This window comes from Nesoenas mayeri, assembly GCF_963082525.1.
Source record: "Nesoenas mayeri genome assembly, chromosome: 7".
Lineage (NCBI taxonomy): Eukaryota > Metazoa > Chordata > Aves > Columbiformes > Columbidae > Nesoenas > Nesoenas mayeri.
The window spans coordinates 34,126,211-34,141,660 of NC_137551.1; the positions used below are offsets into that span (position 1 = coordinate 34,126,211).

General features: G+C 43.1%; 1 protein-coding gene across 1 annotated transcript in view; it reads left to right on the forward strand.

Annotated features, from left to right (window-relative positions):
- GRK5 (G protein-coupled receptor kinase 5) overlaps nucleotides 1–15,450 on the forward strand; it is a gene marked incomplete at its 5' end in the record, with an annotated part of 162,648 nt that overhangs the window by 114,228 nt on the left and 32,970 nt on the right. Inside the window, one exon of the mRNA XM_080347887.1 lies at nucleotides 3,993–4,070. Coding sequence (XP_080204013.1) covers nucleotides 3,993–4,070 — 78 coding nt within the window. The remainder of the gene's footprint in view (nucleotides 1–3,992; nucleotides 4,071–15,450) is intronic.

Consider the following 15,450-nt stretch of genomic DNA (forward strand, 5'->3'; position numbering starts at 1 on the left):
TCAACAAACTCATTAACTCAAAACGTGTTTTTAAACAATCAAAAGGGCTCCTTTTGCCCTGTGCTTAAATATGAAAAATGTGGTTTCAAGTTCGCTTTTCATTTAGAAATGTGAGTTATTATGAATCCCAGCTGTTTGGGTTTTGCCTTCCAGTTTTCGGTCACAGATTCTAAATCTCAAGCAGAGGCAAGTGCAGGGGCTGGTGTGGAGCACAGAGCAACAACGGGGCAGAGCCTGCAGCTGGAGGAGGGAGCGAGCAGCAGCTGGAGCGCAGAGGGATGCTGGGGATGACACAGAGGGGAGCTGAGAAAGCAGAGGTGTAAAACTGGAACTGGAACTCCAGTAACCTCCTGCAGATGCTCAGAAGGTGACTCCACTGCTCCTGACTTCTACTGAGATGCCAAAACGGCTCTAGTGGGAGCGCATGTTCCCATCTCCATCTCCTGGTGGGTACGAGGCACCGACTCCAGTGGCCGTGCCATGCTCCCGCAGGCAACCAGCAGGTACCTGCCATGGGAGAGAGTCCTCTCTTGGGCTCTTTCCTTCAATTTTCACATATTTTTAAGCCATACAGTTTCAGAAGCTCAAAGAATATTAAGAGGAAAATCAGACATTAGATAAAACGATGTGTGAATTAAGGTGGCTGATGCGAGCCCCGGCTTGGTCACTGTGTTATTGCCCGGGCGATGCTCCTCACCGGTCACAGGCACCTTCCAAGCCCTGAACCTCTTGCTCAGCCGTCCGTGAGCCTACGGCCCCATCCCATAGCCTGCCACAAGGTGGACATTGCTCCCTTTCCCAGTGGAAATGTGATTTCCCGTCCAATCTTGCTCAGCCCATCCCAAGAGCTGCTCCAAAGGGAAGGACACTTCAGAGCCCTGTGCCCCCATTCAGCCAGGGTTGCTTCTAGGAAAGCAGGAGCCACTGAAGTAACTACTACCTCCGAAACAGCAGCCAAAAGAAAAGCTAGCAACCAACGGCGGCCAGCCCACATCCTCTCGCCATTTGGACTGAAGGATCCAGAAGGAGCCTTCCCTGCAGCTCGTCCCATGCAGTCAGGGTGATCGTAAATCCTCCCCTCGTTTATGAGTTATGAATAGGGCCCTGTCTGACCTAAGTAGGGCATGGAGAAGCTATTAGACTTCAGAGCAGGAGCCTTGAAACACATGCCTGGATTCATCAAAGGAATAATGGAAAATATTCTGTTCCACATGGATTTTAAGTAATGATGTTATTTCTAGCAATTAGGGATTTGCAAACTGTAGCAGTGCTTTTGAGTGTTGTGAAAGAAGGGGATGTATCTTGTGATTTAAGCACAAGATTGAGAGTTGAGGACCTTGGGACACTTCCCAGGCATGCAGCAGCGTGAGCATGGGGAAGTCATTCTGTCTGTCTCCATGGGCAGTTCTTCCTGTGGTAACAGCCCATGGCTGAAAAAGTACCAGTATCTGTCGCTGAATAGGTTGCAAGTGTCACTGAAGGAAGAAATAATAGTGAACTTAGAAACAGAATGAAACGGGATTCTAGTACTTGAGCTGCAGTGAAATCAACACTGTTCACAGTTGGAGCTTATGGTTCCTTCTCACATCTTCACTTGTCTGTCACTTCCTACCTTCACCGCCAGTGTTGTGTTTTCTGAGAATGTCAAATGTAAGTATAATTAAACTTTCCTTTTATTCCTTCCCAACTATCTTGTGATAGAATTAGATGCTCTGTATACGTGTGTGTGTTCATTTAGCTCTGCATGTGTTGGATCCCATCAGGAACTGCATTTTGAAACTGTGATCCAATTCCTGCTAAACTTCTGTCTTCTTCTGGTCTATCCCGATTTGCCTCTTCTTGTAGAATTCAAATGGGATATAAATGTAATAGGATAGCTGTGGCAAAAGAACACTGAATTTTTTGACCACCCCCTGGTGCACTTCAGATGGCAGATAATGACTTTGAATCAGGTTTTATTTACTAGGGAGCTAATATGCTACCAGGATCCAGAATCTAAAAGCAAAGCAAAGAGAGACAAATGGTCATCCTTGGATAAATTGTAAATAAGATTGAATGGAGGACTCAGAAGATCTCGCTGTTTCCATGCTGAGGCAATGCCAAGAAGTTCTCCTTTCTTTGTAGCCTTCTACACAGACATTTACATCTAAGTACAATTCTTTTATTTTATTAACATACATGGTTTCTGTTTTCTTTTATGTGAAAAACACCTAGTTTGCCTGTGAACCTGACCATAAACATTAAGGTCCAAATAAGATGCAACTTTGACCTTTTAAAAAATTGATCCTTCTGTTGCTCTTGCCATTGCTTTATCTCCCAGCAAGGACTCATGGAGAAAAATGCTGTTAAGATGCTGTAAACATTCGAGAGTCTCTGTGCATTAAGAGCTGAAATGACCCATACCCAGATACCATTTAAAAGGATAGGAAATTGGATGAAAGATTTTTTTAAAACCTTGCAGTAAGTTTTATGAGAACATAATCAGTTCATCCCCAAAATGGTCATTAAAAGAGAAGTCCTGCACCTGTGGATTTTAGCTTTCAGTGTATTTTTCATCAGCAATCCAGGTTTCTCTGTTATTTGCAGTCATCGGCATTTCCCAAACCAAACCACATCATAATTCTAGATTGTTAAAGCAACTCGCTGGCTATGTGCATAAATATGTAGCTTCAGACTTCAGCTGCAATAGCTAAATGAGCACTGACCGGATAGATGGGTAATAACTTCATAACTGCCTTGTGGTTTTCCTGTCATCCCTGGGTCTGTGCAGCGAGGGGATCCATCGCAGCCTGCCTGTGGATTTATTGCATGGGGCTGGGAGCAGCGCATACGGCTTCCAGTGGGCAATAGTTCTGAAATTTGTTCAGTTCACTCTGATCTAACTGGGTTTTTTCTGTAGCTTCCTCCTCATTTATCATCGCAGACAGCTTGTATTGGACCCGGTTACTTCATTGGTTTGGCAGGATTTTCTGGGATCCTTTTTCTAATATGGGCGGTCATGAATACCATTAGGCTTTTTGATTATTATTATTTCTGGGCTATCTTTTGATCCTAAGACTAAATCTTCGGATCCTGGGCTATGCCGAGTGGGGATGTCTCTAAGAACTTGTCATTGTCATTTAGTCACTGAGGTCCCATGCGTGTTTCCCTCAAATACGTGCCATGCTTCCAAAGCTCCAACAAAAGTGAGGAACGTCTTCATGGTGCACAAGTAATGCTGCCTTTGTTTCTTATATAAATATTGTCCTAAAACTCATCTAAAGTCAGTAATGCTGCAATACAGAGAACAGTCAGAATTTTAAAATGTAAGTTTTTCTGGGGGAATGTAGTGAAGTCAAAGAGAATTTTGCCCGCAGTGTCTATTCCTCTAAATGGTCTCTCTTGTTTTATTTTGGTCCTAAGGAATCAGCTCTTAGACCTGCTGTCTGGAGGGCCTGGGTCAAGGATCTCTAAAAGTGATGGGCAAATCTCTCTGCTTTGCAGGAGTTTTAGACCAAGGGGAAGACTAAATAAATAGGAAGGATACACATGACCAAAAAGACAGTCTACTGAATGAGTGCACCTGGTGCTTGAAATACCACTGTAGCAAGAATTAACAAATATTCACTTTCTCTGCTATTCAGAGGAATAATTTTGGCTCCTGTGTCCACCTTCCCTTTGAGCAAAACCAAGTAAAGTTGCCCTCTCCAGTCACTGAACGCTTTCTGAAAACTGGCTTGGCAAGGTTATGAAATATAAATGAATTAAATTTTATTGGTGTTAATTAAGAGGCGTCATCTCAGAAAATGCACCACTACAGTTTAGTCAAAATATAGTGGAAGGTTTCTAATAGGATCGTGTGTGCAGGTTTTACTTCCATCAGAAAATGGTATTTATTCTCCACATTTTTCAGACAGAGCGTTCCATTAAGGCCACATGCAAAATGAAGTTATAATGGTGAAATATGAGTGCAAATATTGACCTTTTTTTTTTTTTTTTAATATCTGTTCCAGGCAGAATATGAAATTGCTCCAGATGAAAAGCTGGGAGAGAAAGGAAAGGAAATCATGATGAAATACCTCACCCCAGAGGTAAGGGGCAGCCAAAGTGGCATTACGGAAGGAACGCTGCAAGGCACACCTTTGCTAAACAAGGTTGTTATAGACTTTGTAAGCCAGACTCCTAAAATTTATGGTGGCAATCTCCAGTGAATAAACCTGCAAGTCTTATACAAACAGTCAGGGAGAAAAAAAAATTATAATCCAATCCAGAAATTGACTTCTAAGGATGAACTTGAGTTTACTGGGGCTTAATTCATCTGGGGATGAGCAAGGGACTTCTTTGGTCTCGTTGTGCAAAACGCTACATCTGTGGTGCAAGGCAAGAGACCCCAGCTGTTGTCAACAGACACCACAATTATTTCCTATCCAGCTCAAAATTTATTTCATATACTTTTTTTTCTGTAGAAAGCACCGGCAAAAATGGTCTTTAGTATGAAAACTGGTATGAAAATTCCCACTGCTCCCCCCTCACCATTTACCCCCCAGAGTATGCAGGGACATGCAAGGCTGATGTGGGACAGGGTGTTCTGGAGCTGGGAGCCGCTGTCATCCGTTCTCGTTTCCACTGGTTCCTGAGTGTTTTCCACAGGGTGGCACTCCAAACAGAACTGCAAAGCTGCTGCTGGAATTTTGGACAGGCTGCACTGGGACTAACCCTTTTTTTTAGGGGGGGGTTTCGATCATTTACTGACTCCATTTAACCTTTGCAACAAAAGTCACTGCCAGTAAGCAATAAACATGCGACTTCAAACAGAAGAACAATCCTAGGATTTTTCCTAAGTTGCTTGCATAAGAGTAATCAAGATGCACAATTGCTGCTTTAACTGTTTTATGGGAGAAATACATTTGACCTTCGGGAGAATTAATTGCATTCTTGGCAGATGTCTTTTTAAAGCCTTTAAATGGTACAATATGTTTTGGAGGTGCAGGGGCAGAGCAGACCACTTTTTTTTTTCCTAGTCTGTCATTTTCCTACAATAAATTTCAATGCATACTTTGGGTTATCTCAGGCTGCATTTTGGGATCTGGTTTCACTTACTGAGCCTGGCTAGTGTCATGTGCAGCCATTGAGCGCCACCAGTCCGAGTTCCAGCTGCCCATTCATTAGGGGCATGAAGTTCCACTGCTTTTCAAACCCACCAAAATGACCATTTGTCTTAAATTTTCTGTCAACAGAGGAACAAGGGACAAATACTAAGGGAAAAGATTTCCCACTGCCCTAGTTCTTATCTGGAGATGGTGATAGGCATTTTGCTGATAGCGCGGCTAGTAAAGTGAGAGAGGGATAGTGCTGCTTTGTTTCAGATGGTCTTGGTGCAGGTTTCCAGACACCAAATCCCTTGCCTGGTGTCCCTTGGCACTCCTGCCATCCTTGTCCATTTGTCATCAGCCCCATAGTGCAGCAGAAACACGTGGCATAGTTCAGTGGGGTAAGTGAACGTGCAGTGAAGACCAATATGGGAGCAGTCGCTTCTTCATCAAGAAAAAATGGTGGTGTTAGAGGAAGGGAAATTATTTGGTCTCCAGAGCTGGAGTCTATGCTCCCTACTTCATATTTGACGTGTGTACCTGGTTTCTCAATAGGTAAAATGGGCACAGGATATTTACAGTCTGTTCTGAAACTTTTCTGCTATTTGCAAATTCCCTTAACATCTTTGGGCAGAAGGAAACACAAAGTTGTGCTCCTTCGCTTGTCATTTAAAACTGCCTCCCTGGTGGTGATGCTTTAACGTCTGCATTGGTCTTGCCGCACTTTGTTATGTTTTAATGGGAAACTTCTGCCTCTTGCCAGCGGGATGTTGAGGCCCTGGGTAGCAGAAAATACTTCCTAGAGGTGAGGTTGACTGTGCCATAGCAATGGGCTGAATGCTCGATTCTCCAACAGGTCTCCCACAAAAAAAGACTTGAAAAACTAGAGCAAGGCCTAGGTTAATTTTCATTTCTTTTTAGATACTAAGGTACTCAGGTCAGGAGTTCGGATGGCCTACCGGCCTTTCTTGTGAAGAAAGAGAAATAAGAACCTGCAAAGGACAGATCTGAAGCCGTTAGAAGTCAGTGATTCAAAGCCAGGTTGGATGCTTGCAGTCAAGAGGAACGAATCTGGACCCAAATGCCCTAATGGAATATCGTCCTGGCCAGCAAAGAAGCCTTCTTTTCATTAGAAGCAACATTTCTCCATTTAGTTATCAGTCCCTTGAAAGACAGAAATTGCCACTGATTCCAAAGGCTTCTGCTTTCATAGGAACGCTCCTTTTAAGTAGGCGTGTGTCTGTTCTTCAAAGAACCTGATTGTCTTGATATAAAAATAGTGTGACATACAGCTTGACTGATAGAATAAAATTACAGGTTTAGTTCTTGGACAGATAATTCAGTCTTATAATGTATTTTTACCAGAGCACATGATCAGAAGGAAAATGAAAACAAAAAGTAGACCTCACGCTCTTTAATATTTATAAATTATTTTTTGGTTCTTGCTTAGATTTTTAAATTTCATACATATTTAGCATACATGTCAGTATATCATCCCTCCAAAGTGCACTCATTTGCATAGGGAACATGCACTTTATTTAATAAAACATATACTACTTGCTCAGCAGAAAGGAGAAGACTTTCCCAGATGAACAGACATCACACCAGCACAGACGCAGGCGGCCGCTGTCTGCAGGATGGTGCCGCACCGCACGTTATTATCGCAAACTCAAACGTGTGGGAGCAGCGGATTCGCGTGTGGAGAGCTCTGTGTGAGAACATTCAGCATCAGCCCTGAGGCTGCTAAACACACTCAGCATTTGCCAGGATTGCCGAGCGGGGAGGCACTTTTTCAAGTAATCCCAGTCCAGGCTTTTCACAACTTAACATCCTGAACAGCCCCTTCGTGCTCACAGGGAAAGTTGAGGTCTAGCAGCCTTTGGTCGTGGTTGACACCAGGGGTGGCATGAGCAGGTCAGGATTCCACCATCTCCCTGGCCTACAGGCAACACTGATGACAAGTTCTAAATGTGTACTTGGAAGGGAAAACAGGTGGTTTGGGCCTCTCGAAGAAGTGTCACGTAGGAACATCCCTAGGGATGCGGTAGAGTCCTCATCACTGGTGGTTTTCAACATGCTGTTGGATAGGGTGCTAGAGAATCTCATCTAACTCCCTTTCCCATGAAAGGTTGGACCAGGTGATCTCGAAAGGTCCCTTCTGACCTGAGCTTTTCTATGATTCTATGTGCTCGGGTCCTCACCTAGGAAGGCATTAGTATTTCCTCTCTCTTGCCTAAAGTTTGTTGAAACGTTCGTATCCATCAGGCCATTCTGAACTATTTGATGGGAGTGACATATAAGGTGTACATGTGATCCTCATGCCGAGGATGCCGAAATACAGATGTTTTCCTGGCTTCCTCAGCAGCTTCATTTGAGTGGTGAGCAGGAGAGTGAAAGCCCACGGGAGAGGTGTCCTACACCTCCTGTCCTTGAAACATGCTCTGAAGAATTGTTACCCTGCTCCTCCAAGGAGGTCCAGCTGTGAGCTGGCTACTCCTCAGGGGCTATGTGGGGATGAGCACTGGTGGGAGAGACTTGTTCATTAAGAGGAAAGGAACTAACGAGGCATGTGCCACCTCGACTGTTAGGAGGAAGAGACCCAACAAGACATGTACCATGTCAGAATTGTGATCTGACGGGAGCTCCACCTGCAGCTGCCTTTGCTTAACAGGAGCAGCGCAATAGTTCTTGACTAGACTCCTGCTTCTTCAAGAGGGGCTTTAAAAGTTTCCATGAAAAAGGCACTTAAAGCTGCCTTCTTGACTTAATAAGCCTGTAGGGCAAAAGTCCAACCCACAGGAAGTCTGAAATTTCTGAGGTTGTGAAATATGATGGTAAAACTGCTAAAATGAATTGGTCACAAATATTTCTTTCCTGGCTTTTCCTAATCTCAACAGTTGAGTGGGAATGTTTCAGCTTTATGTTCCAGTTCTGTCTGTAAATGGAAAAGGCCTCAGTGCTCTGTGGAACAGTTGAGTTAAGCTGAACCCAGCCTGGCTTCTTTACCTGGCTGCTTCTTTTACTGGAAGAGCAGAGAGATGTGTTTACCTTTTTACAGCTTTGAAATTGGAGTTTTGCACGTCCATGCAGCATTTTTGCCTTCCTGCCTGCCAGCTGCCATGTCATACTCTACTAAATCACTAGCCCATTATTTTCTTTTTCACTGTAAATCACCTTGAGATACTTTGAGAGATGATATATAAAACTAAATTGATTTGAAATGGCTCTTAAGACAGACTCCATATGCCATTATAGTTTATATTTGGACTCAGCTGGGTACTAAAAATGTTACTGAATAGGATGTCTAATGTGTATTGTTGTCCCCATTAATATACTTCACAGAATATGAAGAACAGCAACAGCATTACTTTTGTTATCTGAATTCCTGCTCGGTTTCCTTTCCTCCAGGAAACGCACAGAATAAAGGCCGTGGTTGCAATTTCTTTCTTTGCTGCAAGAGGTTTGCTGGACACAGCAATAACCTCCTCACTCCTGTCTAGGGCTAGCAATGGGTATTTTGCCAAATGAAAATATGTCTTTGTTTTTATGAACAATTATAGGATAAGGAAGGGAGGGAAAAGCCCCATGAAAGGGAAACCAGCTGATCAGCAGTGCCTGGCCTTCCACTCGTCTACCAGCTAAAACATGCTCTTCTGTCAAATCAGTTCTTTATGGAGAAGAAAATATCTATGTAATACGGGTGAGATGAAATTAAAATGATATATGAGCCCTTCTGCTGGACAAAGCTGTGCAGCTGAGTCCCAGCTCCTGCTCACAAACGCCCTCGCTCAGCTCTGGGCATTGGCAAAGAGTAGTTTTCTTTTTGCACACCATTGCTTTCATCTTGATGCCAAGGATCTTTGCCTTCTTCCTATTTTCACCACCAAAATAAATGCAAACTTCAGCACTCGCACTTGTGAGTGAGTCATCTGCGCTGATCACGAACGCCTTCCATCTCCCGTAAGGAAAGTTTCATGTATAACTTTTTAGTGATTCTGGCTGAACCCTGGAAGGGCAGGTCGCACCGTACCGCGAATTGGATTCAACTGCTGAGCCCTCGTCCTCTAACTGTTTAGTTTCACTTAATGGCTTCTAAGGAACGCGTTATAATTAGGTTTTGGAATGGCCAAAACAAAAGCTGAATGTCACTATAAGGGAAGCTCTGAAAGAACGAACCATTAAGCTTCTGTAAAGCAATCTGCAGAGTTTAATGCAAGACAGAGGCTTTCTGTTGTGAAAGGTGAGCCTTCAGGGACTGTTTTCTACATTGTTACCTTCCTCATACAATTCAGCTTATATCACTTACATCCAGCGAGTCATCTCCGTCTCCCTATAAGCTTATTATCTTGCTGATAAAAGGCCAACACAATATTGCTTTTCACCAGCTACAGCGGATGGGCCCTTAAGGCTTGGTCCAAGAGTTATCTCCACAGCTAGTTTTCAAATTTTTCTAAAGCATACACATTTAATTAATGACCCAATTGAAGTGAGCAATGAATGAAGTGCCTGTCTGAACAGAGTGTGTTACATGGATTCAGGATGGGCGAGAATTATTTACTTGCTCAAAGCGTTATTCGCTGTGTCCTTTGGGTTCCTACTGGGAGACTTTTTCAGGATGCTAAATACTTAAGTAGAAATCCTGGCCTTACTTGAGCCAAGGGGAGTTTTGCCATTTAATTAATTGCCCTGGGACTTTACCCTTTGACTCAATGGATTTCTCATCTCCCCTTTCTATTGACTTCGCTACTCTACGGGCACCATTTTAAGCAGAGATGATAGCATTACTTAGGCCTGTGCTTTGCAGCTAGCATAATCGATACATAATCCAGTCTCTAGAGAAATCAATACATAATTGTTGTTGTTCCAGAGACAGGCGATCAATATCTCTGTTGATCACTATGTCTTAGTCCAGGAAAGTACCTTCTCAGCGTACTTTCTGCATCGGCTCATCTTTCCCAAGTTCAATTCTGGGAAAATATCTGAGCAGCAGAACAGCAACCTTGTTACTCAAATTAATGCTTTCTAATCAGTATATATTTTAGTAAGCATTCTTCCGTCAGGGGCCAGGCTGTAATATAGTGTGGCAGAGGAATCTGAAAAATCACAGCGTTGCCTTGATTAGGAGTCGCTTTGCTGTGGTCTCAGACTAAAAGGCATTTTCTCACGGTTGGGTCAAGTCCTATTTCCTCATCCTTTACCCACTGTTTATAATATAAACGGTAGTTAACTAAACACTGAGGGGTTTTGTCTCTTGCAGTGGTGCCAAATGGCATGAGAGCCTATGGAATCAGCATGAAGTCTGCTCTGTCCTCGTGATGCAGGTCCTGGGGCAGTCCTGTGTCCCGTGCTTTAGACTTAAGGAGGGCTGCGTTTGCAATGCTGTTGCCCAGACTTCTTGAAATTTTGGGCTGGACTCATTAACTGCACTGGTTTTATGTTATGTGCTATTAGTTGAAGCCCTGCTTTTCCTTCCTTCTTGTTTTGGAGAGGTTACACTCCCAAGTTCACATGCTTATTAGCTGTTTGTCATTTGTGGTCAGGAAAAACATTTGGATGATCTGGTCAGTGGGCAAAAGCCTTCTAGCTTCCCTGAGTTTGCCAGAACGACTCTGACTTGACCCTTTGGAACATGGAAACTTGCTACAGCTAATTGAAGTCAACCACACATGTAAAGCTGGCTGACATCTGCCTGCTGGGGCAGGGCAGCCCCCCCAGGCTGCTCTGACTCTTCTCGGACACCAGCCAGGCCACCAGAAAAGGCTGAGGACACTGTGAAAATGCAGAGACATCTGCTCAGGGTTATCTGACAACAGCAAGGATGCACTTGCCTGCCCTTGGCTAATGAATATGCTCATTATGGTTTCCTCCTCTTGTTTTCAGGGGGGGTCATGTTTTTGTCCCCTCTGCATACCCCTCATCACTTATCTTCAGTTCATATGGATTGTCCGATGGTCAGGGAAGCTAATTCTGAGCTTTTAAGGTTCATTCAGCTTCCCCAGAAATAGCCTCTTCTGCCTGAAAATGTTGCCCACATGGGAAACGAAGGAATCAGCCTTTTACGACTGTCTGAAGCACTGGCTTGCATGGTATCCAGAAATCTGCGAGAGATGGGCTTTGTGCATTTGTGCAGAATGACATTGAAATTGACATTAAAATTGAGTCCAGGCTCTTACACTCCCAACACACACACTGCAGCCTTGGTTGTCCAGACGCAGGGAGATCTGCACATGAGAGATGAGATAGATGAGGTGACTCCTTCTGTACGCTGACTATACAGGGAGCACAGGGAGACTTTAAGTGTCTCTGTTTTGGGGTGATTATAGTGCAATGAGGTGAATTCCATGCTAGGTGTAATGCAGAACATGTGAAATTACATTGCCTGGCATATCCGCACAGGTTTCTGTGCATGATTTCTCAATACGCTTTGAACACCCGACCTCTATGGCCCTTCTACCCACCCGCTGCGACTTGCAGCAGCTTTCCTGCTTGTTTCAGCTCTGGATTTCTGAAGCTAAAAGAGTAATGGGTCAATAAATGTCTCTCTGAGCTCAGAGTGCATTGTGCTAAACTTGGAAACTGTATGCTTGATCGTAACAAAGGAGAGAATGAAGAGGCTCATGATGAACATGGAAGTTAAATATTCCTTATTTCTCTTATTTCTCCCACATAATAGGAAATTAGGACTCTAGAAAAGCATCTAGAGACCTCAGCAGCTGAGTAGCCTCACAAGGACTGGCCAGGCAAATTCAGATGAGGTGCCTGGATCTGGCACCTTTGGCTGGGATGAGGTAACTATTAATAATAGAAGAATATAACAGAAGAATCACGAAGCAAATAGTGTTAGAATGTGTTATTTTAGATTGGAACCGGGAATCATAGCATTACAATAAGAAATGTTTTAAATTTAACAGAAAATACATGTATTTGGATTCATTAAAATATCACTACATAAGTATAAAAATAAGAAAGTAAGAATTATTTTAAAATAACCAACATGTGTAAGTTGTGAAAATGTGGCACTTCAAAATATTAATGTTTTTTGGGTTTTTTTTTTTCTCAGTAATGCAACTACACTTAGAAAACTCACTTAACCAGCAAGCCAAGCCTCAGCTTGTATGTTAATTTATTATTTTTCGATCAAGCCAGACTCTGACCTGAGTCAAAGATCAAGTGTATAGCAAGTTTATTATCCTGGCACAGATGCTGTTTGTCCAAAAGCAAAGCTGAGGAAGAGAGGAATAGGCCACTGCAAACACTGTGTCATCTCCTGCAGTAAATATCTCCCCTCTCGGTTTTTTGCTGATGGCTATTACCGCATGATCGTTAATGGATCGTGTGACAGAGGTGATTAGGGAATGCCCCATTCCCAGCCGTGCCAGGTAGTGATTTTGTTTGCTCTTGTGGGTGTTTCCAGTCTTTCTGTGAGTGGGCCGCTGCTTCCTGCCTAATGTTTATTTAATTCACTTCCTAATCCTTTTCAAGGCTTTTCCAAACTATCTTTTGGTTTTTCATTTCTTCATTCAAGTGTTGCCTCAGGATTTTGACCCGATAGTGGCCAGAGATGAAGGCAAATTCTGCACAATCCCCACTGCACGACAGCCATTGACTGGAGAGCAGCCTGGATCAGGTCTTCACACATGAGCTCCCTTTGCACAAAGCAAAGGGCTCGTGGACCTCAGTGTGAGGATGGCTTGCAAGGGAAGGGTTACTCCTGTGTACAGGTTTATGTCTCAGAGGAGGAGAGAATTCAAGCAGGGATCTATTTGTTTTCCTGCAAGAAAGCCATTCGATAACGTTGAGGTTGTAAATGAGTGTTTATAGATTTAGGGATTCTTTTTTTTTATTTTAATGGAACAAATGACGTTTGCTTTACCAGAGGAAGCCGAGCTATGACTATTGCAACATAAGGTTGCTTGCTAATGTTTCGGTTATCCATCAGTGCGGGAGGACATTAAAAGGTAGAAAGGTTCTGATAAGAGACTGGACACTGGATGCTATCCAAACCTATTAAGCACATGTGATGACAGAAAAAAAATCCTTCTGAGAACAGAAGCTTTCAAAATTATCCTGTCGTCTTTGTTGCCACTAATGGTGAGAACGCTGTTCTTGTCCTCAAATGCTTTATCAAACATCTGGCTGCTGTAGTAATGTACTACAGCAATGACTCCGTTGGCTTGCTAACAAAAGAGGTTACCTTTTCAACTGGTGATGCTCCAACGATTGTGTGAGTTCCCTAACTTTTGAGTAGCTAAAAAAATCCTGGTTACTATTAATTAGTCTTCTTCTCTATTCTGTTTCATAAGCTGCCCCCGTCATCCTGCTGACAGCTACTGATACTGGTTATTTCATCTGTGCTTTCATTCTTTAATCTGTGTACAAATTGCTTTTAAAGCAGAAAAAAGGCAACAAGTAAAACATAATTTCCCTTCCACTACTTTAAAGCAAGTTTATATAAAACAATTTTAGGTCGCTAGTTTATGAGCACCCCTATACCAATTAACCTGTGTGTCTATAGAAAGGAGGAAAAATTTGTTTCTTCGGTAAAGAGGTCTCTATAAGCAGGTTTCTAAAGAATTATTTAAACAGTACGAGTGGGGAAGGACTAGTGTTTAAAGATAGCGGAAAATGTCTCGCCAAGGACTTCTCATGAGGCCCAGTTTCTCACTAATTGAAGTCAAAAGCATAGCTTCCATGGTGACCAGTTTAGGTTCTTAATCTAAGCTGTACCAAAAACCCCACAGCTGGTTGGGATTGCAGGGAGTGTTTTGACTTAACTGAAGAGTATAAAGTCTGCAGCTGATTCACTGCACTTGCAAAAGAAGCTGATGAAACAACTCAATTTTGTCTGATGGGACATTTTATTATTTCAAAATTGCTTTCTGCGGGGCTTTGAGTGTTTAAGATTTATTCTGGTCACCTGTAGGAGCCAGGAAGAAATATCTCCTCCTTGATCTAGCCAATCTTTTCCTTTGTTGCTCCGAAACTCATGTTGTGATTACATGCCCAGATTTTTCTGAATCAAATAATATAACATTCCAAGGAAACCACACTTGGATCGAAGATATTTATGGAGGAAATGTTTTGACTCACAGCATTTGCCTGGCAGTTGGTTGTTTGCCACCATCAGGAACAGAAATGCAGTTTCTAGAAAGGAGCATTTTCCTTTCAGTGGTAGCAGCTACAAAAACGTCTACTGAGAACAGGAAAAACAAGGTATAGCTGGATAGCAGATCCTATTGCTGATCAACAGGAGAGCCATGAAAAATGCTTCATATTCTTTCTGTGCTCTTGTCAGAAAGGAAACCTCAGAGGTTGCTGCGTTTCTCCAAGGAAGGGCATAGTTCAGGACTACAACCAGTACCCCGGCACCAAAAAGGAAGGGTGATGGAAACCAGAGGAGCTTCTCCTTTTCCTACCAGCGAGCTTGCCAAGGCCCAAGATGCAGCCCAGCAAGTCTGGAGCAAGCAAGTCAGCCTGAAGCGACATCAGATCTACTGCAGTAAATGAGTTCATGAACGAAGGTCGTTAGCATCGCCTGTTATGATGGATTAGTACAACCTCTCCAGGCAGAAGAACATGTTCAGCTGTTTGCTGAGGGCTCTGTTGTCTTCAGTCATTGTATTTTTCTGTGTCAACATGTTTTGATGGTTTAGTGGAATATGAAGGAAAACAGATTCATCGTGACTCCAGATCAGCTTGCAGCTACAAAACAAGCCCCACAGTTGATAGGCCCTGCTGATTTTCTTCATTTAGCTACCAGCAAGTGATCCTGCCCCCAGTACTGTAAATACCATTTGATCAGAGAATGGGATGGGGTTCAATTTTTTTCCCCTGTCACTGACCCACTCTATAATCCTGGGTGAGGTATTTAATGTCTTTGGCCCCTATTCCCACTCCCAAGGCTGGTGTGATCAGTTTTCTTTGGAAGCTTTAGCTCTCATGACATGTGTATGTAGTGCCTGGCATTACACTCTCAGGTATAATGTCTACACGCTGTCGTAACAGATAAATTGCTACTAATAACCCAGCTGCTCTCCATGCTCCCCGTCCACCTCACTGCCAGTTCCTACATCTGTCATCTCAAAGCAAATATCCTGGAATTATGAAGCCTTGTGCTTTACTGGTTTGCCTCATACAGACCCAGATGACTTTGTGGTAGGAAAAAAAAATAAAAAGAAAATGCAGAAGTTGATTGCTTAAAATGTTGCAGCTGCTCCTGGTGTAGAATTGGCTGTTTACTACGTATACAGCTAAAACTGAGCAGACAAGATCAGACACGGGGCAAGCAAAAAGAACGCTCCAACATTTTTGTGCATAACAACAGAAGCGTCAGGAGGCTGCATGTGCTGTGAAAGTGCTGGGGACCATTCCCTCACCAGCT